This window comes from Mesoplodon mirus, assembly GCF_964341445.2.
Source record: "Mesoplodon mirus genome assembly, chromosome: 13".
In the NCBI taxonomy this organism is placed as follows: Eukaryota; Metazoa; Chordata; class Mammalia; order Artiodactyla; family Ziphiidae; genus Mesoplodon; species Mesoplodon mirus.
Window position 1 is genome coordinate 34,718,806 of NC_138989.1, and position 26,674 is coordinate 34,745,479.

Consider the following 26,674-nt stretch of genomic DNA (forward strand, 5'->3'; position numbering starts at 1 on the left):
AGATATACAGACTGCCAACAAACACATGAAAGAATGCTCAACATCATTAATCATTAGAGAAATGCAAATCAAAACTACAATGAGATATCATCTCACACCAGTCAGAATGGCCATCATCAAGAAATCTAGAAACAATAAATGCTGGAGAGGGTGTGGAGAAAAGGGAACACTCTTGCACTGCTGGTGGGAATGTGAATTGGTACAGCCACTATGTAGAACAGTATGGAGGTTCCTTAAAAAACTAAAAATAGAACTACCATATGACCCAGCAATCCCACTACTAGGCATATACCCTGAGAAAACCATAATTCCAAAAGAGACATGTACCAAAATGTTCATTGCAGCTCTATTCACAATAGCCTGGAGCTGGAAACAACCTAAGTGTCCATCATCGGATGAATGGATAAAGAAGATGTGGCACATATATACAATGGAGTATTACTCAGCCATAAAAAGAAATGAAACTGACCTATTTGTAATGAGGTGGATAGACCTAGAGTCTGTCATACAGAGTGAAGTAAGTCAGAAAGAGAAAGACAAATACCGTATGCTAACACATATATATGGAATTTAAAAAAAAAATGTCAGAAGAACCTAGGGGTAAAACGGGAATAAAGACACAGACCTACTTGAGAATGGACTTGTGGATATGGGGAGGGGGAAGGGTAAGCTGTGACAAAGCGAAAGAGAGGCATGGACATATATACACTACCAAACGTAAGGTAGATAGATAGTGGGAAGCAGCCGCAGAGCACAGGGAGATCAGCTCGGTGCTTTGTGACCGCCTGGAGGGGTGGGATGGGGAGGGTGGGAGGGAGGGAGATGCATGAGGGAAGGGATGTGGGAACAGATGTATATGTATGACTGATTCACTTTGTTATAAAGCAGAAACTAATAAAAAATAATAATAATAATAAAAAAATGTTGGAGAAAAAAAAAAAAAAGAATTTTGTTCTGCCTGGAAAAAGTGCCCTGTGTGTTTAGTCTGTAGTGGAAACACATGTGGGCAGAAGGTCTGAAGTGGGAGACACTGCCCGCATCGGCCAGGACGTTCTCACCCTTTTGGGGGTTACTGTTAACTCCCTTTTAGTCTTCTCTCATGAACTGCCCAAGCAAGAAATAATTGCTTCCTTTAGATCTTCTTGCTCGTTCCCACCCCCAAACCTATCCTCTAACTACAGCCAGGGAAATCTCTAGTATAAGCGTGGCTGTGTCGCTGCCTGGTTTAAATTGCTCTCACGAATAACCACCACCAGCAAAGTCAAGTCCTGTGTATTACAGCATAGCTGACAGATCTCTCCAGGATTCAGCCCTGACTACCCATCTCACTTAGGACTTGGTTCAAATGCAAGAGTCAGAAAACAAATCACAGTGGTGTAGACAAAGATAAAGGTCCATTCCCTCTCCCCATAAACAAGATGCCAGGTCCTTTATCTTGTGTTGCTACCATCCTCAGACTGTAACTTCCACCTCATGGTCCAAGATCACTGCTCCCCAAGCTCTCAAGTCTGAATTCCAGCCAGGGAAGGGGTAAAGAAGGTATGCCCTTCCCTTTAGAGTCAGTTTCCAGAAATTGCACCTGCCATTTTCAATTATACTCCATTAGCCAGAATTAGTCACCTGTGCATATCTAGGGAGACTAGGAAACGAGTCATTAGTCTGGGACTGCTTTATACTCTTTAGTAAGAGAATCCTTTCTTTCTCTGCAGTTGAATGTTGTAACCTGGCACGGGCAGGTCACAGGTAAATGGGGGGGAGGCAGAAAAGTGACTTGACCCTGAAAACATTCATGGAGATTTCTTCTTCCTGGTATCTCCCTAAACCAGAACACAGTGCTCCCTGTTCTCCTGGGCAGGGTCCCCCCACACTGTCCTTTCTAAAGCAAGTTGTGATTGTCCAGCTGTCATTCCCGATTGAGGGAGAGAGTGGACACCCTTCGGGTGGGTCCTCTCTCTGCATGTAAAGAAAAATGAAGCACAGCAGCTCTAAATAAAGACATGCACAGAAGTCAAAATAAGAACTTGCCAGCTTTGCAAGACTGTTTTCCATCTTGTCAGCATCTTCTAACATGTGGTTGGTTTGTTTTTTCCTTGGTGCTAATAAATTACCTGCCTTGAGAATTTCCTTTACAGTGCTGGATTGTTCTCGCTTTAATCATCATCTGGACAGCAGTGCTTCTGCTCCAGGTGTGAGAACTCTGTAAAAAGCAGTACATCTCACACTCAGAGCTCATCTCACAGTAGCCAATATAGTCAACATATTTTCCAAGCCAACAATCAGAACATGTCATCTGATGGTAAAATCGAACTTAGGAGGATAACAAAACATAATTTTGAAGTCATAGTGAACAAGAAAAAAATGAGAGATGATCACCGTCGTCATAGAAACCCTTACGAAGGCATGTTGACTCACACTCCCCACCCAGGCTCAGAGAGGAAGACACAAAAGACAATTTCGCTTTCTATTTTCAGAAATCTTTTACGGCCACTTAAAACCTTCTTCCGGAGCTAGCAGCTTCCTTTTCCAAGAATGTGGAAGGTAACAAGAATTGTTCTTTATCTTTTTTCATGTGTAGGTCACATCTCTCTGAGCACATCATAAGCCCTTTGGCCATTAGGGATTTGCTGGTTGCATTTGGTTGTCTGCAGCAGCAAACGCTGAGCCCTGCAAGGGGGGGATGCTCAGTTAATTCTTCCCGGGATGGTGTTAGTCACACCGTGGGCTGCAGCAAGTGATGTCCATGGTTGCCACTTACGAACATGAATTAGGAGAGGGAAAAAAAGAAGTGACAGAAAGAAGTAGGCTGGGAAGGGAGTTCATGAGTAACAAAAGAAGAAAATAAAGAATGAGGGGAATAAACATATGGACACCAAGGGGGGAAAGAGGGGTGGGATGAATTGGGAGATTGGGATTGACATATATACACTAATATGTATAAAATAGATAACTAATGAGAACCTGCTGTATAGCACAGGGAACTCTGCTTAATGCTCTGTGGTGACCTAAACGGGAAGGAAATCCATAAAAGAGGGGATATATGTATACATATGGCTGATTCACTTCACTGTATGGCAGAAACTAACACAACATTGTAAAGCAACCATACCCCAATTTAAGGAAAAAAAAAAAAAAAAAGAATGAAAGGCGGAAGAGCAGGACTTCCATGGTAGGTGCCACGGCTTTTATTTAGCCATTGAGGGTTTTAGATCATCTGCCCCTGCTCACCAGGAAGTCACTGAATGTGTTGCTTTAATTTATAATCACAAATTAATCTATTTTCCTTTTTAAAAGACAAGAGAGTAGAAGAGACGTAAGATTTTCCCTAGAAAGGGACAGGGTATTAAGTCATTTATCTGGCCGTAGCTGGAAAGTTAGATGGAGCATTTAGAAATGTTTATGATTATTTATTGCCATTTTTTCATGACCTTATTTGCCTGCATCACAGAGAAAAAGATCAAGATTTCAATATCCTTTTACAAATATTGAGTAAAGAAGGACCAAAGTTAACTTACTTATTCTTGATGCAATTTATTACTCTCTATGAAAATATAAGTGCTTGCCACTAGGCTGAAAATAGCTCGCTTAAATTGTAGTCAAAATCACACTGTGCACGTTTAACTTACAAAAATGATCATCAGTTACATCCTTTAACAAATTTATCATTAATGGCCTTAAAAACCCTCTTTGTTTGCTCTGCGTGTCCTCAGGCAACATCATCTTACATGAAATGCCATTCACAGATTAAAGATAATTACATAAATATTGAATACATGATTTCAAATAACCTTAAACATTTTGGAGTAAATATGTATAATTCATGTTTTCAGCTCTTGCCAGCTCCACATTTTATTTAGCAAAGAATATCCACCCAAGACCTAGATGCTTCAGAAGGAAAGGTTGAAGCATTATTTCATATTATTTTATATATTGAGATATATGTAATCATAAAACTTAGTATGTGACCATAATCCAACTGGTTTGCTATTTTTGTCTTTTTTTTTTTTTTTTTTTTGCGGTACACGGGCCTCTCACTCTAGTGGCCTCTCCCATTGCGGAGCACAGGCTCAGCGGCCATGGCTCACAGGCCCAGCCGCTCCACAGCACGTGGGATCTTCCCGGACCAGGGCACGAACCCATGTCCCCTGCATCGGCAGGCGGACTCTCAACCGCTGCGCCACCAGGGAAGCCCTGTCTTTTATTTTTAAGTCTATATTTAAAAGGCAAAAATGTCTTCAATGGGACCTGTTTTATCCAGAGAAACTTTCTCATGCAGTGGATTTTTCCACCTAAATTAGTTTGTGCCACAGTTTTGCTGAAAACATGTATTTAATCTTTCTGGATCCCTCTTTGCCACAGCCTACTCTTGGTATCGTAACTTCATACAAAGTGGTCCCAAGGTACTTTATGCTAAAATTTCCTTTATACTAGTGTCCTCAGTGGGCAAGTTTTGATTTACAGGTTCTTCCTGAACCACAGGTATCATGAGTCCTGTTTTTCCTTTTTGTCTCTTCAGGCGTCATTTTCTTTCTCTCCTTCAAACAGTTTGTCCTCAGTCTAGACATCCTGTAGTCAGCAGGCCAGGCAAACTCCCAGATTTTAACTCCAAGGCAGGGAGAACTTTGAGAGGTGAGATATTCATTGGTGGGTCGTGGAGAGGCAGAAGTGGAAGGCTAATGGGTAGCAAAAGGCACATTCACCTGTATGCCTCCTGCCTCACCTTGAAAACCACTGGTCCCTAAAATGCCTGAGAGATGGTCCCTTCCTTCCTTCCTTGGCCCTTCCCTTGTCACACAGTCCTGTTCTCACTCAGTAGATGTGACTTGAACCACAGGACGGACCACCCTGGGAAATTTTGCATTGATGCATTAATTCACTGGCTAAATGCTTTACTGAGTTCCCACCATCAGCCAAGCACTTTGCTGGCCACTGGATGCATAAAACATAGTCTCTACCCTCAGGAAGCTCCTAATTCAGTAGACTAACCAAGTTCAAAAGGTTCCAGTGATTAAAACCTCCCATCAGTTTTCCCGAGCAATTAATCCAGAAACTGAGAGACGAGGAGGAGAAAAGGAGCTTCATAAAACATGGTTAGAGATTTTCGTCAGGACCTCCCACACATACTATGTCCCATGGAACAGACAAGTCCTGACCCCACACAACTCCGTGTTTTTCTTCATTAGGCCATATGTGGGTGTTTCATTCTGTTTTTTTAATTAAACCAATTATCTCTCCCCATCTGAATATCTGAAATGATGTTTGTGATATTTTTGGAAAGTCACATTGGCTTTTCCGGACAACTCTCCATATGACAATTTTTGTATCGTAGGAAGCTTTAAAAAAAAATCTGGCTGTCAGGAGAATTGCATTCAGCTACTGAAGAACTCTCTCTGTTAGAGTCCATGTTAGAGTCCAAAGAAAGTACTCTGCCCAGTAGAACAGCAGCCTCTGGTATTGAAGCGCGGGGAAGGCTTGGAATGACCCGATTTCCCACAGGTGGATCTGTAGGACACCCTTCTCTCCCAGGCAGACATGACGCTTAGGTTCAGGCCCTTCACGTCCTCAGGAACATTTCAAGAGCCTTTCCTTTGGCAGTCTTGCCATCGCTTATAAATATTTACCAGAAACTTTTAAACCAGCAAAAGGAGATGCCCTGATATTCAGATTAGTCAATTCAAGCTTATTTGTTCTTCATCAGCTCTCAGTTTGTTGACAGGAAGCTCTTAATTCTCTGATGACAGAAATACACGGGCGGATTTTCTCTACAGTTCTGATTTATTTGCCACACCATTAGTTTTTCCAACTCTAATTACCATGGGGGGGATTGTTTGCTGTAATTGTTACCTCGGAATTCTAATGGGAAGTATGTGAAAGATACAGAGATATATCCTAAAGCTATACAGTGCCAGTAGCCTCTTATATTTGTGTTTTTCATTCACATTTATGGGGTGCTTACTGTGTGTCTATGTGGCCCACCTGGTACAAGGTAGGGAGATGTAAAGGATGTAACGGTGGCTAAGAGGTAAGCTAGCCTCAGGGAGCTTGAGCTAGCAGGGAAAGCATGAGACAAAGCATTCCAGAGGAGCTGGAGAGTGTGCAGTAGATGCCCTGCGAGCACAGAGGGGAACTAATTCTCTCTGCAGGGGGCGGATCAGCAAAAGCTTCCCAGATTAAGTGAGCCCTTCTGGTCTGCTAGCTTGACGATTAACATACAGTTAAGAATAAAAGGAGAGCAGCAGGGGAAAGATACAGTTATTGGAATCCTGGCGGGCGGGGCAGTTTTTCTCCCAAGTCATTTAAAAACAGTTTAGCATTTTTATACGTTCTTTTCCGGGTTTACTAGCTTTCACCCCTCCTGTCTCTCCTATAGAACTGGCATGGGCTTTCCTGGCCTACAGAGGTAACAGGGCTTTTCCAACAATGCATTAAAGCTGCTTTTAGGGAGAGTCATGAGTTCTGCCAGAAAACCAACTCAGCAGCAGACCCACGTGGAAAGAGAGCAATATCTATTGACCAAGTGAAGCGTTAACCATGGTCCCCCTCTCCTTCATTCCCCCAGGTTCTTGTGGGAGACGGGTCTGGAACCTAACCACCGGGTGTCCATGACCCCCGTGGTTGCGCCCCATCAGCAATGAAAGGGTTATCGGGCAGCCGCAGCCATCACCACGGAGTCACCTGCGATTCGGCCTGTGACTCGCTGTCGCACCACGCAGACCGCAAGCCATACCTGCTGAGCCCGGTGGAGCACCACCCGGCCGACCATCCCTACTACACTCAGCGTACCTCCTTCCAGGCCGAGTGCGTGGGCCCCTTCAGCGACCCGCTGGCCAGCAGCACCTTCCCGCGCCGGCACTACACCTCGCATCAGGAGCTGAAGGACGAGTGCGCCCTGGTGCCTCGCACCCTGGCCACCAAGGCCAACCGCATCCCCGCCAACCTTCTGGACCAGTTTGAGAGGCAGCTGCCTCTCAACAGGGATGGCTACCACACACTGCAGTACAAGCGCACGGCCGTGGAGCACCGCAGCGACAGCCCCGGCCGCATCCGCCACCTGGTCCACTCGGTCCAGAAACTCTTCACCAAATCGCACTCCCTGGAGGGGCCGTCCAAGGGCAGCGTCAACGGGGGCAAGGCCAGCCCCGACGAGACACAGACCGTGAGGTACGGCAAGCGCAGCAAGAGCAAGGAGCGCCGCCCCGAGCCCAAGCCCCGCACCAACGCTTCCCCGGGCTGGTGGAGCTCCGAAGACAACCTCGACGGCGACATGTGCATCTACCACACCCCCTCGGGCGTGATGACCATGGGCCGGTGCCCCGACCGCTCGGCCTCACAGTACTTCATGGAGGCCTACAACACCATCAGCGAGCAGGCTGTGAAGGCCTCCCGGAGTAATAACGATGTCAAGTGCTCCACCTGTGCCAACCTGCCTGTCACCCTAGACGCGCCGCTGCTGAAGAAGAGCGCCTGGTCCTCCACGCTGACCGTGAGTCGAGCCCGAGAGGTTTACCAGAAAGCCTCGGTTAACATGGACCAGGCCTTGGTGAAGTCAGAGTCGTGTCAACAGGAACGTTCCTGCCAGTACCTTCAGGTACCATTTATGTGGAGGGATGGATGCTTAGATGTTGTACCTGCTGATTGTGTGGTATTTCCTCCTGGGTCCTAGTCTTGGCTCTACTATGAATTGCCTATATGAACCTGAGCGAATTACTTAGCATTTCTGGGGCTGAGGGCTCCTATCAGGAAACAAGCCTGCTAGCAACCTCATCCAGTTATCTTGAGATACTAGATATAAAAGTGCTTTGAAAAGCACGCCTACCTAAAGGCAAGGAGTTAGTAATGTTTTGTGTTCCTCTTTTGTCTGAAGGATCTTGGGATAGGGAGGAGAGAAAAGGGGCGTTTACACAGAATTTTAAAATAAATCCACCTTTTTACAAAAGTCAACAATGATCTTTGGAATTCTGGAAAGAGTTTAATTAGATCTATTCATTTTTTAAATTATTATTATTATTTTAAATTCTGCCTGAAGCTATTAGTTTGGAAAAATCAATCTACATCTTCACCATTGAAATTTTCATACCACCACCAACACTAATCACACTCCCACCCAAGTTCCCACCCCCCAGAGCACAGGGAGTCGGGGTGATACCCTACGCCCTGAGGAGGTGGAGATGGAGCCAGTTTGGGGACCTGACAGGCACAGCTCCAGAGACCCAGGACAACAGGGAAGAGGAGGAAAAGAAGGGGAAGCATCTGCACAATAAAATACAATTAGTGTCAGAATGTAAATCCCACACACGTACAGACCCAAGGCCACTCCTCCCCTTCCACGGTCTCCTATTTTTCCTACTGCCCTCCAATCCACTTAAAACAGATTTCACCTGGATAATAATATCAGGGGAAGAGTCTTTTTCTTCCCTACCTCCTCCTTCTAGTATTGTCATTTTTCCCAAGTCACAACGTTCCATAAGAGGGATCCTTATATTTTTCCTTTTCAAAGTGTCTTTCTCTGCCCTCCCTTGCTATCCTCATCTTTTTAAAAAAGGTTTTACTGAACTATAAAATCATGACATAATCATTTCCCACTCTTAAGAATAAATGCAAGGAAAAAAGTCTTCTACCAAGACATTCATCTTGTTGCTCTCTTTGGATTTCTTCTGACAAAGCTGACTCCCTTGGGAATGCCTCCACCAAGCCCTGAAAATATTCCAGTCACTGGACAGTCAATGGCAGTCACTGGACAGGGACAGTGCCAGAGCCCATTCCCAGAGTTCAGAAGAGGCCACTATTGTGTGGATAGTTTTCACAAACAACACAGTATTTCCTACTGAAGGTGGCATCGTTTAATTTACTATAAGGTTGTTACATGTGTTAATTAAGTCATCAAGAACCACTAACAGAATTTCAGAGCTAAAGGGATCATCTAATCCAACCTCTTCATTCATTTAACATGTAAAAAACTAGACTCAAAGAAAGGTAAAGGCCTAGTGGGTCATACTGTTAGTATGTGGCAGAGGTAGGACCAGAACCCAAGTCTCTTAACTTACAGAAAAGACCATTACAAGGGTTACAACTGAAAGCTTTAGCAATTCTTTAAGCACATAAATCTCATCCACTGTTGAGAATAAAGTATTTTGATAAAATATGTCTTGAAGAAAGGATGTGTAATGAGATAGAAAACCTAGGATACATTTTTGTCTATGAAGGTTTTGTGACTAGCGGCAAAAACAAAACAAATTCAATTTTTAGAAAAACTTGAACTTTAATAAGTAGTGATGAGACTGGATAAGAAATATCTAATTTAAAAGGATACTGTACATGGATCTAGGACCAGCCTTTGTAGTAACAAAATGCTTTCATGATACTAGCATAATTGCCTGCTTCCTACCTTAAGTTCATTTTCCTTTCCTTTTTATAACCTTTTTGAAGTTAAAAGCTCAAGTAGTGGTGAAAAGTGGAAGGATAAGGAAAGGAAGAAGGAAAATGATATTAACTGAAAATCTACTATGTACCAGATACTGTAGCAAACATTTTCACATTTGTTATTTCATTTAATCCTCATAATAGTCCTGAGAGCTACAGATAATAACTCTCAGTTTTTGTAAGAGAGGAAACCGAGGCTTAGAAAATATCAAGTGACGTAATGCTATGTGGCCAGTAAGTTGTAGAACTGAGATTTAGACTTAGATCTATCTGATGCAAGATAGCTCTTTCCAAAACACCCCAGCACAACTCCAGAATCAAGGACATGAAATGGTGAGCAAGGAGGAAAACAAATCTTTAAAGTAAACATATTATTATTCAAGTTCTTCAGTAAAATAAGAATGAAAACTTGAAGATTTAAGTATAGGATTTAGTATAGTAGCATTATTGGATCTCATAAAGATTTGGAAATTCTATTTTCAAATTGTTTGCCTTCTTTTAAGCTAGTGTTCTTTTTAACATCTTTATTGGAGTATAATTGCTTTACAATGTTGTTAGTTTCTGATGTATAACAAAGTAAATCAGCTATACGTATACATATATCCCCATATCCCCTCTCTCTTGCATCTCCCTCCCACCTCCCTATCCCACCCCTCTAGGTGGTCACAAAGCACCAAGCTGATCTCCCTGTGCTATGAGGCTGCTTCCCACTTAAGCTAGTTTTTTTTAATGAAATATTTGAGGCTTACAGAAAGATATCAAGAAAAAAATAAATACCCATTTATATATCACCCAGCTAGAGAAATAAAACATTAATTACAATGGATCACACAGGTACCCTCCTCAATCCCATTTCCTTCCCTTCCTCCCGAGAGTAATAGCTAATCTGACCTGATACCAGAAGCACCTTTGTCTTTAATTCCGGAGTTATTGAAAGACTGAAAAATATGTAATATTTTCTGTTCTTCATTGAGCAATAATTAACTCTAAGACAAGCTAGTTCAACACTTGAAATATAAACTGAGCTCCAAGTCATATCTTCTTTAACACTGAACTCCAAGTCATGTCTTCTTTAGCAAACATTGACATTTATTGAGCACCTATTCTGTGCAAGACTTTCAAACTGAAAAAAAAAATCCTATATTTCAAAGTGGGGACATAGTATGTTTAATAAATAAACTAAATGTAGAGCAGTGTGTTCTTCCCAACCAGTGCGCTGAGATGAAGAGCTCATATAAAGAAAGGGAAGAAGAAGCTGGACATTCACAAGGGGAGAGAGGAGATGGGAAACTCCTAAGAACTGGACGTCCTTCCAGCTCTCTTCTTGCTTTATAGGGAAGGGAGAATCTATGTCCTGCAGAAGCTCCCCTTAGGAAGATAGGTTTAGCCAGTCCCTGTCAGCTCCTATAGAATAATTTCATTTATAAGCTCATTCTTAGAAGCAAATTCGGGAACAAATAGGTTCTTTTTTTTTTTTCCAGTTGTATTGCTTTAATTATCAACTAATATTGAAACTGGATGTACAAATGTGTTTGATTCCAATGTCACAAAGTCTAGTGGACAAAGCATTGAACTTTAAATAAGAGGGTCTATGTTTTTGTTCCTATTTGCCGCTAACTAGTTGGTGATCACTCACTAATGATAGGGCTTAGAACCATCATTTCAGCTCTCCGGGTCTCCTTCTTCTACTATAAAGTCAGGCACTTGGTCAAGAAGGCCTGGGATCTCAGTCCACATCTTCAAACTCCTAAGTTACATATGCAGAGCACTAATTAGAGCCATTTTCAAGAGTTGTAAAGCCTGGAGCTACCATTTAATACATGCTTAAAGTAGATGCTTTTCCAATGTTATCTAATTTGCTCTCTGAAACTCTATGAGGTATTTTATAGTTGAAGAAACTGAGATTTAGTAAATTAGATTAAGTCACTTGCCCAAGGATACACCGCTAGTACATGGCAACACAGAGAGTCAAACCTGATTTGTCTGCCTTCAAAGCCTGGATTTCTCCATTTACTTGCCTGATCCCTACCCATTCCAAATATAAAACAGAGGGAGTAAGTGACATATACTATATACCTATTATGTTCCAGAAATCATACAACAGCTCATTTAGTACCCATGAAATCATTTGTCCAAGAACTCATGGATAGTCATTGGGAGAGCTAAAACTTGACTGTGGATCTGAGTCTATAATGTGCTTCAGAAATAGAAATAAATGCATTTTTTTCATTTTAATATTTGTTTTATTCTGTAGCAAATGTATGCATTCATTTGACCTCCTCTGGGTGCACACAGTTAAGAATGCATGTCCGTGAAATGTGACCTATCTCAGATGAGCAATGGAATGGCTGGAATGTCCCTTTAATTTAATTTGACTGAGCATAGGTTAATATTCACCAATAATGGAATTCTAAATACTAAAAAGTTCTGATCTGCTCTTTGTAGAATTATCACTTAGAGATCATTTAACTTAGGCCATTGCCACGATTATATAGAAAATGAGAGGTCTGTAGATATTGGGTCTCCGTCTGACATTGATTTAAAAATAAAATACTGTAGCTTGAAATCATTGCAAGTTCCAGTTAATACAGTCAATTGGTGAGATGTGCTTCCTCACAAGCTGTTTGTAGTTAATTTTAAAAAGACTCCCTTTTTTTCCCAATATTGTTATTTTTAAATGTCAAGAATCAGATGTCTGCTGTTTAGAACTACTGTACGGCTGCCAGTGACTGTCTGTATCAGGATTTGGAGCAGAGACATGGATTTGAAGACATTAAAACTGTTTAATTCTCAGTTGAGATGTGGTTGGCTTTTGTATATTTGGAATAGAGCATTTATGGCACATCTCAGGGTAAGTGCTAATCGTTAAATAAATAAAATAGGAAGGGGGTCAAAGGAGTAAAGGGAGTTTTTGTTGTTGATTTGTTTTCGCTTTAAGAAAGCAGGATTCTTGGTTTTGTATATGCCTCTTTATGTAAAATGAGTGTTGAGTGACTGGCATAATAAGCTATTCAGAAGAGCAAGATTTTAGATTTCCAACTGTTAGCCTTAAAAAAAAAAAAAATCCCTTCAAATCCGTGTATTTTGCATTCATCCAGCAGCAGACACAGGAAAAGGGAAACAAAGCTCTTCGGTAAAAGTAGAGAGAGAGAGAGAGACACAGAGAGAGAGGGAGAGAGAGGGAGAGAGAGAGCGCGCGCACAAGACGGACAAGAAAGCAAGCACCCTCAGAGATGAAATTTTAGGAGAGCAAAATGATCGACCTTTTTAAGGCTGAGTGGGTTTCTTCAGTTTGTGTGCAAGTTTCAAGAAATGGAAGGACTGACCAGGTTTGAGTACAACTCTTTTATTACTTTGTATTTGGTGATAGTGTGTTGTTTGTTTAGGTGGGAGGTTTTTTTTGAGGGGGGGAGAGTTTTTGTTATTTTATTTTTTCTCTAAATAATGGCTAGCACAACTGAAAGGGCTAAAATCTGATGTGTGTACAGATGATAAGAAAACTGGTAGAGACATCAGATACCTACACAGGTATCTGTGTCTGCAAGAGGCTGCATAAAATCTTTAATTGACAGAGGATCTAAGGTGCTAGATGCCATGAGAGGACATTGTGCGTCTTAATGGTTGAAATGTGATCCATTGTTTTCCATGACAAGAATCCTGAATGCTTACTGTTCCTTTGCAAAAGTAAAATTTCTGGATGGTTGGGGTTTTTGTGGATTTTCTTGTGGCTTTTTTTCCCTGTTGGTTAAATAAGACTCCACAAAAGGTCACTGAAGAATCATTCATAACAAGCATGAACCCAGAGTTATTTTTTCAATGCAGGTACAACTGTTTTTCAAAATTTTGTTCAAGATTATGTCAGCCTTTGCCCAGTGGGGTTTTCTTTCCCCAGCTGAGGTTTTCCTTCCTCTTATTTTAGAACAATTTAAATTATGTTAAGTCAGTTTAAAAAAAACTACTTTATGTGAAATGTGTGACAGTACTGAGCAGTTCTGCTAGTGACTTTGGTTACTGTGATGTTTCCTTGCTGCCTTTAAAAAAAAAAAAAAGTTAACCACATTAACGATTTTCTTTATTTTCAATTAAAATTGCCTTAATAATCCAGCAAAAAGTGTCAAGATTCTTGAATATATTTCCTATTTGGCTTGTACAATCTTCTCCCTATTTTTTCCCTGATCTTAGTAGAGATGGCCCTCTTTCTTGATAGAAAAATGAGGTTACTTCTACCTGACCCTACTTTGAATGTAGAATCGGTGATTCTGGTAATTCTCTCTCTGATTCTCTATAATTCTCTCTGTCACTCATATCCCAGTATTGGGCAGGGGAGACAATTGGCAAAATATTCTGAGAAAGCAGGGGTCCAGAAAGAGTCAGTGGTAGTAAAAGAAAGATCAAAAATCTTTCCTGAAAGTTGTTAAACTTTATTATTCTTGGTCTGCAGTTTCATCATGCTAAAGACATTTTCAGCTATACCAAAAGTGCTTGGTTAGCCACAGTCAAAGGTTTCACGGCACAGACTTTCAGATCCCACAGAGTCCAGTCTACTAATGGAAGGTAGAGCATTGCTTAGCACAGAGCAAGAAAGAAAAACCAGCTTTGGATCACTTAGTGGCCAGTGGACTTTATCTCCTCTTTCTCCATTCTCCTTAGAGGACAGTTTGCTTGGTAGAAAATTAAATACAAGAGCCCAGGGTAAATATTTACCATTCAGTAAAGAAGCATTCATCCATAATCTCTGGTCCATTTGAGATCATGCCTTTACATGACCTAACACAAACAGTGATGTGTGAATGGTAGAACACATTGGTTTTTTGCTTATGGTTTTATAGGGGTCACTAAAATATATATGCAGTATGGCCAGCAGGCTTTGACTCAGTGGTTAGACTAGGTTTTTTACCATTTTAGTTTTAGGTTCAAAAGCAACAACCTCTCTTGGGGGATTACTGTGCTCATTGGTGAGTTGAATCATGGGAAAATTCCATCTTTGTTGTTCCAAACAGCTGAAATCAGAAACTTCATATGGTTCAAACTGTAGTTAGTACCTCTGAACAGTCAGATTTTTTTTCTGTCATTTGCCAGGATAGCTTGGTAGAGAAAAAAAAACTTGGCCTTTTCAGGTCAAATCAGGTTACTATTACTGAAATCCATAAGGAGTTATAAGACCTTACTATGATTTATGTTACTCATTTGAAGTTTTGAATCCATAAGTTTTCCTGTTGGACAAAATTAACATGCATTCGGGACTTCACATCAACGGTTCACTTATCTGCTTCTCAAAACCATCTTGCCTCATCCCCAACTATCAGGCTGTGTCCCTAGTAACTGCCATTTGGAACACATTAGGACACAGGGAAAAATCGTTTTACTCAATTTTTGTAAATGCATATTTAAGTGTTTTAATAAATTCTTGGACAGAAACAACAGTAAGGGAGGGGGGCTTTAATTTTTTTTCAGTGAATGATTTATTCTCCTTCAGCCCAATCCTGTTTGTAACTAAAAGGTAAAGCTAAAGAGCTAATTACTGTTAAACAATTAGCAAAGGTAAAGGAGGGAATAGAGTGTAAGGAGATGCCCACCAGCTCATTCCTTCATTTGCCGTGACCAATTTCTTACTTCTTTTGTTTAACACTTTTATTTCTTGGGGAACACTCATATGACCAAGGAATGACCTCTTCTGGTTCTCTGATCTTTTAAGTTTAAGAATATAAACGATTATCTTGTAAAAAAAAAAAATTGGTTTTTTCCATCTGTTAAAGGTTAGCAATATTCCCTGCCTTGTTTCCATTTCTAAAATAGACTTCTAATTACACTCACAAAATGGGCTTTCTAGGTAAGTATACCTTTTCTTTCATGTACATTGCCACTCTTCTCTATCAGTTGGAGCTTCTACTTGTTCTCCCAGAATTTGGAAACTTCCTACAAAATTCAGGCTTGTGCTATCACAGAGCTGTCTAGGAAGCAGAGTTATGTGGAGTGTAGAGTTACTGCATGTTGTACGCATGTGTCTGGGTCCATATATACACGTTACCTCTGCATAGGCATTCCTGTACCCATACTTCTAAAATATGCATTTATACTTATGCTTTCTTTGATCTCGGATTCATGACATAAGAGCTATTTCAATCGTACCATTTCCCAAAGCCCACGAAAGAAGAATGACTATAAAGTGGGGAAACAGACTTTTCATAGATCCTGCTAAAAAAACACCTCGCCTTGCTTTTTAAAGTGATTATTTTAAATCTCAGACCACTAGTATAAACCAGCTAGGGGGGTCCTGCTTCCTTAGTGTAAGGATAAATCCCTTTCATACAAAGAGACATCCAACAACAATGAAAGGAAATGACTTCTGTTCCTCTCATTTTGTTTAACCACTGTTAATTATATACTTGCAGGATTGTCAACCTCCTGGCTGATTTTACTCTCCAAGTCTCTAAAACTTTAAGGTGTGTAACTAAAGAAGCAGGCAGGCTTTATTTTCTGTTTTTCAGAAAAATGATGGTTTTAGCGTTCCTGAGCCTCCTCATTGCAAGGCCATCCGCTATACCTTCTCATTCACAAACTCTTCCCTGGAAGGTGGACGTAGCATCTTTCCACCTACCTATTTCTCACCTAATAATCCCCTTACAGAACAATTGTTTGAGATTATTTAGTCCAACCTACTCTCTCTAAAAGTGGGAAAAATAAACCCTACGGAAATACCTTGACTGACAAAGATGAGTCATCTCATCAGTAGCAGGCTGAGACTAGCACACTAACTGCCCAGCTACAGCCCTGTTCTTTTTCCCACTATGCCTTCCACATCTATGAAAACTTTTAAGGCTCTTTTCAAAGACTAACTCATCCTTTCTTACTCCATCCATTTAAGGCAGTGGGGTCAAGGTACAAGGAGGCAAAGAATGGATCTGAAAATGAGATTTGAAGCATGGTTTTGGATTAAAAGGTTCACAAGAGATGAAGACAGTTGTTAACTAAATAATGACCTGAAGTTCGTAATTCTGGGGTTACAAATGGCAGGGTACGATTTTTAACTTCTAAGTAAAAGAAATGGGTGTGTTTCTCCTGTTATCCCTGTCGATCCCTCCTGCATCCCAATGGTTTTATTATGAGGAAACCCTGTACCAACGGAGGACAAAGTGAGCAGAACTGCTCCAAGTTCGGGTGTGTAATCTCTAGGCATTACACTCAGAGCCCTGGGACTGGACTGTGAAGATGACATGCTTCTTTCTGGCATCTTCCACTATCTTGGCAGCCAGCTCCTCTCACCTCTTACCTCACTTTCCTAGGATAAAAATTATTAACATAGCTGTAACCATATTTTTCAAAGCAATATGTGTGTGTGTGTGTGTGTGTGTGTGTGTAATATGTGACACATAGGACATGCTATATTGGGATAATGGGAACAAATATATTAAATCAGGGTAAGTCTAGAAAATGTGAAACAAATAATGCATAGGAGACATCAAGGGCTACAGGTTGATCTCTTGGTCATTGCTTTTGAAATTCAAAAGTGAGAAAATAGAAGATCTAGCTCTAAAGTTGAAAATGCTGTATGAAACGTTATATAGTGGCATCCATGTGGGTAAAAATGAGCACAATGCTACTACATTTGTCTGCATGTGTAGTCATATATGTACATGGCCACTTGCTCTATCATTGCATATTTAGGGCAATAGTTCCTTAACTTTGTGTGTGCAAGAACCACCTTGACAATGTCTATAAAATGAGGATTTATGGCATCGATCCAAGAGATTCTGATTCTGTAGATCTGGGATGAGTTCAGTACAGAGATCAATCTAAGGACCACACGTGAACCTGATGCTAGGGAACTATCAGACTAGATTCATAATTGTATTTACTGAAGGGGGCAGTAGAGTCTAACAGATGAAAACATTGGCTTTACTATCACTACTGACCTCCCACATGACCCTGGGCTCCCTCTACTTAGTACTTCCATTTCTATATCTGCAAAATGGGCATAATGATATGACTCTTGTGTTTGTTAAGGTCTCAGGAAAATATTTCATTTCAAATTTGGGAAAGAAGTAAAAACTATAATGTGCAATGTTTTGAGTTTACAAATCCTCACGTTAGCATGCTTCACTGCTTCTTCACGTGTTTCATATACCACTTTTTCTGTTACATTTTGCTTGATCAAACTTTCGTTACACCAAGGTTAGCCTGAACATATCCGATTCTGGGAAAGGAAAGCAGTCTCCCCATGTCGGATGACAAGTCTTCATCACAATGTAGATTTAAGGCTTCCTCACCCCATGTGCCAACTAAACACATAAAGCTCTTGTCTGCAGATGAAAAGATCACAAGGGGTCAATCTTTTGATAGCTCAGCTTCTGTGGGTCAGGTTTCCCCCATGGCTCGATATTTGCTAATGGAACACAATTTTTCTGGCCTCCTCAATCTTTCGTGTGTGTTTAGACAAAACCTGCTTTTGTTTTCAGATCTTAAGTCTGTTAAGACCTGCTGCCTTATTCCAGGCAGCTTTGGTAAGTCCACAGGGCAAGTCTAATTAAGAGCAACAGCTATGGGGCTTGTGTACAAGGGGACTCTATCCACTCACTCCTTTCTTGGGTCTCTGTTGAGTGTTTCTACCAAGGTAGCTTCAATGCGTGGGAGTTCTTCCACCGTTGCTGGCATATAACAATAGGTCCTTGTCCATCACTCTTTTTTGCTCGTGTCTAAAGTCCCTGATCACTCCTGTTCATTCTCAGACGCCAGCTCCATCACAGGCCACCTGCTGGCCCAGGTTGTACTACAGGCATCAGTCTGACTGGCAGCCCCAGAAGTAAATACATACAGAGGGATGCCCCTTTTAAGTCCCTTAAAGGATCCCGACTACTTGTAATCCTTGGATAATTCATCTTTTTTTCTTCTCCTTCTTCTCTCCTAACTAGTAGAAGTTCAGCTGGCTTTTCGGTAACTCAGGGGGTGTCAGTGCAAGTAACTGTCATTTGTTTGCAAATGAACCAGAGCTTTCTGAAAATGATTCCCCTGTAAAATCTTCCCCCCATCACACTCCTCCAGGCTTCTCGTTGATTTGAGATTGTTTCTTGTTCTCCTACCTCTTGGAAGTATTTCATGGCACTCTGAGCAGATACTTTTAGTCAAAAACGCCTATAAATAGCTGATTTTCCTGCTTGCTGCCTTCTCTCTAAGGCTTTCACAAAGGAGGTGAACAAATCCACTAGAAACAAGAACTCTCTATGAGGGCTGTGCGGTGACGCTTTGAAAAATCCGATCTACAGGCCAACAATGATTGTGTGGGTCCCTTTGCCATATTTGACTTAGGCAATCACTGCCCAGAAAAAGAAACATTTTATTTCATGCCAGCTGATTTCATGAACTGAACAATCAATCAAAAATGTCTCATATGAGCTTTCCTGCTTCTTTAAAAACATTTATTTTGACTTTCACGCTGCTTTAAAAAAAAAAAATCCCAAAGCCAACAGCTTTTTCTTGGATTCTATTGGTAAATCTAGGTGACCAATTCCTATGGCTATTCTGTGATAGGAAATGTGAAACTACTTCCACGTTCCTCCTCCAAACTGGCCTTGCTTATGGAGAGTTTCTCTGTCTCCTATGTCACCCATCATCAGCACCCCCAGATCTCCCAGGGTGGTGTTACGGAACTCCCTGGAAGACTGCACTCAGCTAGGCAAGGCCATAATACCAGCCTTCCCTGACCTCACTGAAATGACCCTTAGAAATCAGACACATGACATTAATTATACTCCTTCCCTTCCTCCACACTTTACTGAGCAAAGGAGAATTGGGCTTAGCTATTTTATTATATAATTTGGAATTATATAATTATATTATATAATTTGGAAACTGTCCCAAAACCATGTTTACAGCTGAGGAAACTGAGGCCTGGAGAGATTAACCAGCATTCCCTTGGCTCTTCGGTTGTAGAGAGGGGTGTGGGTGTCTTCCTCAGTCCTCTCACCCCACCTGTTAGCGGTCCTCAATCATGGAGCATGAGATCATCATTGATCTTGGTGTTCTATCTACTCAAGAAGTTCTGCCACCAGCCGTGCTCCCTGCTTTTTCCACTCTAGGCACTGGGTCTAATGTGGTTTTGGTTTAGTCTGTTGCTAAGGTTTCTAGAAAGTACATCTCGTTAAGGCTTTCCTCTTTGTGAACTGAACACGCACAGTCAACACAAGTATGGGAAAGAACTTCAAAGGACAGTTAGCTCAGTGCTTTTGACATTTTTAACCACAGAACTCCTTGTTCATATAAAGCAGAATATATTAAACATAAAGTAGTCCCCACTCTGTATCCATGGGTTCCGCAAAAGGAAAATATTAGAAAAATAAATAAATTTCAGAAAGTTCCAAAAAGGAAGCTTGAATTTGCCTTGTGCCAGCAACTATTTCCGTAGCATTTCCATTGCATTTACAACTATTTTCAGAGCATTTACACTGTATTAGGTATTATAAGTAATCTAGAGATGATTTAAAGTACACGAAGATATGCATAGGTTATATGCAAATACTGCACCATTTCAAAGAAGGGACTTGAGCATCCCTGGATACCAAGAGATGACTGCAGTACTCACACTGAAGCAAGACTAGGAGAATTCAAATCCAAATCCCCTTGCCTCCCATCCACTGCCCTGCATCCAAGTTTCCCTGGGGGTGGGGGCTTCCAAAGCACAGTTTGAAATTTGTTGCCCATTCCTTAAGCGGATCTTAGCTAAGGAAGAGTTTAATGATTGGTGGGGGGGAGGAGACACAGGGATGGGAGGGACCAGGATGGGGCAGAGGAGGGGAATCTGTATCCACTCTTGATAAACCAACTCTTGACAAGTCAGAAAAATCAGAAAACCCTGATGAAGTCCAAAAGATGTCAGTTAACTGTCCGAGGCTTGGTAAATTTAATTGGCAGCTCTCCCAGGCTGCAGTCCAGCTGCCCTGTCTCTCCTGAAAACGACAACTGAGCATGGGTGCCAAGAGTTCCTGATTGGCTCACAGTATGAAAGCACTTCTTGACTCCAACAGACAAGTTCCTATGTCACCTTCATTCCTTTTCCTCAGCTGTGACCCAGAGAGAGGGACTGACTTTTCTACGAACAGGCAGACCTTTCAGCCCCAGGCCAGTGCTCAGCCCGTACACCATACTGAACACTTCCCCGTCTTCATCACATGCTTGATGTACTTACATGGGATAATGAACTATGGCAATGATAATAAGTCAATGATGAAGGAGAAAAAAGGGAGAAAAAGAAGAACTATAATTTACTGAGAAATTTCAATAGGCCTGTGCTTAACATATATTGTCCCTATTTCTGAAAGTTGCTAAGGTAGCGGTTCATACCCTCATTTTATACAAAATGGAGGTAATTAACTTGCCCAAGATTATACTGCTGGTAAGTGACAGAATGGAGATTTAAACCTTGATCTGTCTGATTCCACAATCTGTTCACTTCCCATCATACCATGCTGCCTCTGCTTGGTAAATATTCCCTCTGATCTTTTCCTGACGAATTGTTTCTCAGTGAGAATTTATTTTAATGACAATTTTTAAATGATTAACTATAATTAAAAAACAGATTCTACCTCTGTGATTAGGTGTTTGGAAAGTGGCCATGTTAGAAAGTAACATATGAGATTCATTTGCAAAGTCAGATGTATAATGTAAATTGGAGTAGAACAATATTATTCCATATAACTGGAAAATTACATCTCAGTCTATGAAAGAACCATCACTCAAAGCTGTTGTGCTTACTTTTTTTTTCAATGAGAAACGATACAGTTTATCCCTTGAGACTGCCAACCTGATTGTAGTTATAACATTGTTAAAACACCATAAAGGTTATGTCCCAATTAGAACTGTCTGCCCATTTAATATCCTTTGCTTGTATTAATTTGGGGATGTTTCCTTCTACAAGAATTAACTTCGTGAAATGGTGAGGAAGGAAACGAGGAATCCCCAAACCCAATTTCTCTATAACAGTGTGACTTTATACTTTTGTCCTTCGGGGAGACCAGGTAGTTATCTCCAAGGCATGTTTTGAGCCAGAAGTCTGCTGGGTGCATGAGCTCCACACATCCCAAATTGTTAACTAAATATTTGGGAAGTTCACAAACCTTACTATTTGTTAAAATTATCACAGGTCCAAAGGAAAAGATATGTTTCCTTAAAGGTCACCCTTTAGAATGCTTCTTAATTACTTATGTAACAGAATCAAGTAAGCCATGTAATTAATACCCAGTGCAGAAAACTCATGTGTATCAGTTGAAGGTGGCCGGGGGCTACAGATATCCAATAAATAGTGCTGTTAGGGAATGTTAGCAGAGTTTAAACTAAATTTCTATAATAGATAACACAGAACACTCAGGCTTTTGTAATCCATCAGGATAAAAGGTGCCATACTCAGTTATGAATTTGGAAGTCGTGGAGTCCTTAGTATCCTACTTTTCAGCTCATTTTGGACGTTTCCTCATGTACATGTATCTCATCACAGAGAATTCAGTGTTCTAGCAAGCCCTTATTTAATGCCCTCCCCCTTTGCTTAAGCCCAGATGAAGTTCGTTTAAAGTAATGGATACAGTCTTAATGTTTCCACAGCCTCCACTTTCTCTTGGTTCAATATTTTATAAAATATCCCCATGCATAAGAAGGAAATGTTAATTATTCACTTCACAGGGACATGTAAGTAACTAAGAAATGAAAGAGTTCACTAAAATTAAACCATGCCAGTTTCATCTCATTGATGTTTCTGAACACTGTATTTCTTAGAGTCAACCAGCGATGATTTCACCCAACTGTCATAATATGTAGTCTCTTCGTGTTATCTAGATCGTGAGTGTATAATGAAAAATTCTGTTAAATCATTTACAAGGACAGCCTTCTCAACATCTTTCATTCAACCAAGATTTATTTAGCACCTGTTTGACCCACACTGAACTCTGGGAGAGGTGACTACATAAAAGTGGGAAAGGGAAAGACCAGTGTGGGGAAAGGAACAGAACAGACGGGGTAATGACCACCCAGCTGGAGAGAGTAAGTAAATGGAGGACAGGATTGAGTCTCTAGTTGATAAGATGATATGGAATATTTTTTTTCTAAAACACTCAAGTTTCCCAAAGATGGAGGATACAGTCTAGTCTGGAGGCCAAGCACAAACAGTTTAACTCTCTGTGCAGCATCTCTAAGGACAAGCAATGGTGAGGATGAGAAAGAGCAGGGCCAGACACCCCAGAAGGACATGGGAGGCATCAGACAACAGCCAGGCTGAGCCTGACAACCAGGCTTCTGGCCCCGGGGGCAGTGGGGCTGCCCAGGCCCTGAGAAGAAATCTGGGCAGACAGCAAACCTGCTGTGGGGAAACCATCCTTGCGTTCACGTAGCATCGTGTGCTCGTCCAGCAGCAGGCCGGTAGGATGGGACCACCTGGATTCTGTGGGGGACAGCACCACACTGTGCCCCCAGCGAACTGAGATGCCGCTGGGGCACCAATAGTTCACAGGCACAAGAGCAGAGGGACAGCAAATCGGGAGATAACCCCAGGGAATAACAGATGGGTTTATCACACCAAAGCCCAACTGTATCCCCAGCTCATACCCCTGAGGGGGCAACTGTTAGGTAGGAAGATATTTCCTAACAAAGGCATCAGATCCCAAGTAAGGTGAAGACCTTCTCGTTATTAAAAATATGTAACGAGAGGCTGGCTGAACATGTCAGGGACAGAGTGAAGGAAATTTCCCTATTTGGGGAAATGAGGGCAGGTGGCCCCCAGGGTTCCTTTCAAATCAAATAGTCTCAGCACATAGTGCTGTGCAATATGGTAGCCACCACACACGTGTGGCTATTTAAATTTACATTAATTAAAGTTAAATAAGAGGAAAGATTCAGCCCCTCGGTCACCATAGCCACATTTCTAATGCTCAGTAGTCACGTGACTGGTGTTTACCATATTGAACAACAAAGATATAAAACCTGCCCATCACTACAGAAAGTGCTATTGGACTGTGTGGTTCTAGTTGCTTCTTGTCTATTTTAATATATTGAGTTCTACTAGATTGGGGCTTTGCCCCAAGAAGGTAACATCGTGTTGTGATGTCCCAGCACTCAGAGGTGTCAGAACCAGGCGGTGCCCTGGTGAGAGTGAGGGCTGACGTGGGAATGCCTGTTTTCCACCACCTGCTCACGACATGGCATCAAATAAACCACTTCACCACTCATATCTTCTAGTTCTTCCTTTAGAAAAATATCTTTCTGAGTTATTGTGAAGAGTAAATTCTTTAAAGTACCTAGCGTTCAAAAAGCACAACTAACTTTTGACTAGAAACACAAGAACTAGCCTGGGATTTTGCCCAGATTCTCACCCACCATTTATCAGTATTTTCCACGCCTGGGGCCTTGCTCTGGGCACAGAACATGCAGTGTTTCCCTGGCTCTTCCCATCCGCCCTGGCGCTGGCCCCTCCAAGGAGCCTGCTCAGCTCCCACTCTGCCTTTTGTACCTGACTAACCATGTGCTGCCCAGGCAGTACCCAGCACAGCACTTCCATTCACACTCTGAGCTTTGGGCCGAAGCTCTCCTCACCTGTGATTCTCATTTATGAAAGAGGGCTGCCAAAATTTTCTCCTACTCACATTGATTTGTAAATTACAATGTTGTGGCACCTCTGGGAGCTGCCACTGGGTGCCAATGGATTCAGAAGTTGGCGATGCATGGTGTTATCTGCTACAGCCAGCCGCACAGCTGGTGCCAATCAGACGGGACCCCCTCCCCCCGACAACAGGTACCATTTGCAGGTTACCTGAGGCACTCCTGCATCCCTCACCTTCTCCTGCCTTTGATCAAACGGCAAGAGCTTTCTAGAGAGGCCCTTGGAGTATTCATTATGGGTTATTTGGGGGGCAGTGTTTACTTCAGCCCTATTCACTGAGAAGAGTGGGCACCTTCCTGCTGCCCATGAAAAAAATCAATGTACCAATGGATGGGTGTCAATGAGAGACTTAGCACACCATTCTGAGTTGGAAAGAAGAGTCACCGCTTAGATAAGAGGCAGTAATCTCATGGAATAATAACCAGCACGTACGTTGTAGTCTTCTGTTTTAACGTAACCGGTATTACCAAAACCGTGCCGTCTGGCCACATTTGTTTACTTTCCAAACGTCAAAAGCCGTATTCGCTCACGTTGTTCTCTAAAACCAAGTATTCTTTGGCCAACTTTGAGGCCTAGAAAGAGATTGCTTCAGCCCCACAAGCCAGAAAAAATGCCATTGGTGGCAGGCCAGTTGGAAAGCTTGCTTTCCAGAAAAGGCCTTTCTAGAAAAGCTTACAAGCCAGGGCTCCCTAATACAGACCCTCAGAGGAAGAGGGTTTCCAGGCCTGGAGCATCTCGGGAAGGTTACTTATAGTGCTGGGGCTGCCCGGAAGCAGAAGTGACGAGCTTGCACATCTGACTGACTTTGGAAGTAATCCTACCTTGAGAAGACCGTTGGATGGGGTGGAGGAGAACTCAGATGCAGGAAGTCAGGGCACACCTATCCACCTAATTCAAGTGCTCTTAGCCTGCGACTGGGTACAGATACGACATGTAGTCCCCAAGAATGGACTCTAGGGGGTCGTGAACTCCTGAATTTAACACATTAAGGAGGGGGTTGTTTGTGTTCATCCTGCTCTGGAGAAAAGTCCTTAGCTTTTAGCATGTCCCCAAAAAACATAAAGGGCTACTAACAAGTTTAAATTATGATATCCTTAAAATTAGGTAGCTTTTTCCCCAGATGATCCAGCAATCCCACTCCTGGGCATATATCTGGAGAAAAACATAATTCAAAAAAATACACACACCCCAATGTTCATTGCAGCACTATTAACAATAGCCAAGACATGGAAGCAACCTAAATGTCCATCCACAGATGAATGGATAAAGAAGATGTGGTACATATATACAATGGAATATTACTCAGCCATAAAAAAGAATGAAATAATGCCATTTGCAGCAACATGGATGGACCTAGAGATGATCATACTAAGTGAAGTAAGCCAGACAAAGACAAATATATGATATCTCTTATATGTGGATTCTAAAAAAAGGATACAAATGAACATATTTATAAAACAGAAATAGACTCACAGAGGTAGAAAGAAAACTTATGGTTACCAAAGGGGACAGGGAGAAAGGGATAAATTAAGAGCTTGGGATTAAAATATACACACTACCATATGTAAAATTGATAACAAACAAGGACCTAGTGTATAGCACAGGGATATAATACTCAATATCTTGTAATAACCTAAAGTGGAAGACAATGTAAAAAAAGACTAGATAGATAGATATAATTGAATCACTTTACTGTACACCTGAAACTAACACAACATTGTAAACCAACTATATTTCAAGAAAACAATTTTTGAAATTAGCTTTTTCCTTAAAAACTTAAAGTTGATGACTTTCCTTCTTCCTTGTAACATCTCATTAGAAAAGCCTTTTGGGTTACAACCTTAGAATACTTTGAGGAATGGGCCATTTTTAAAGAATTATTATTATGGATGCCTATTACCTGAAATAGATAGAGCCTGTGTTGGAACTTGGAGATCCTGTTACAAAGTAAAGGGTGTAATAGGATTTATCGTAAAGGAGCTCTTCCTGAGTAATCAATTCAAGTAACAAAAAGTGAGGTTCTGCTGTGTACAAGGGCTGAAGCTGAGAGGAGAGGGGAATTCAAAGATTTGTAAAATAGCTCGTACTCTTAGAGAGTTTGTAGTCTAGTGGGACACTGGGTGGTTAGATACATAGAATACAAGGCAAAGTAAGAAGCAGTATGGAGGTACCTGAACAAGGAATATGGAGGTTGATAGGAAGAAAAATTCCAACCTGGGGTTTAGGTAAGAGAAGATAAAGAAGAAAGGTTTCCGCATTTGAAACACTATGTCTCTGAAGCTTTGGTATCATTTCTTTGGAAGCATATTGGTAGGGATTTCTCTTAGCTTTTGCCCATTTTTACTAATATCTCAGTAATTTAGCTCTGTGTCTCCCATGTCTGACTTAATACCTAACAAACACCATTTACGTATGGATGGATGGATGGATAGACGGATGGGTGATGGATGGGTGGGTGGATAGGTGAGTGGGTGGATGGATGGATGAATTAATAGGCAAGTGGGTGGGTGGGTGAGTGGATTGATGGATGGATGGATGGATGGATCACAGGCAGGAGAGAGGAAAGGCCCAGAGAGAGGGAGAGAAGAAGAAATAGAATTCACAACATCATAGTAGCTATTT

The 26,674-nt window shown here is 41.4% G+C and overlaps 1 protein-coding gene across 13 annotated transcripts in view; it reads left to right on the plus strand.

The window, feature by feature from the left end:
* Positions 1-6,610: 6,610 nt before the first annotated feature.
* Positions 6,611-26,674, plus strand: part of DLGAP1 (DLG associated protein 1) — a gene marked incomplete at its 5' end in the record, with an annotated part of 321,304 nt that continues 301,240 nt past the window's right edge. For 5 of the 13 annotated variants that reach the window (XM_082641703.1, XM_082641705.1, XM_082641706.1 and 2 more), the window contains one exon: positions 12,176-12,268. In XM_082641703.1, coding sequence (XP_082497829.1) covers positions 12,176-12,268 — 93 coding nt within the window. Of the gene's footprint in view, positions 7,586-12,175; positions 12,269-12,577; positions 12,747-26,674 lie in introns of those variants that run through there. The other 8 variants (XM_082641704.1, XM_082641707.1, XM_082641708.1 and 5 more) reach the window with 4 other exon arrangements.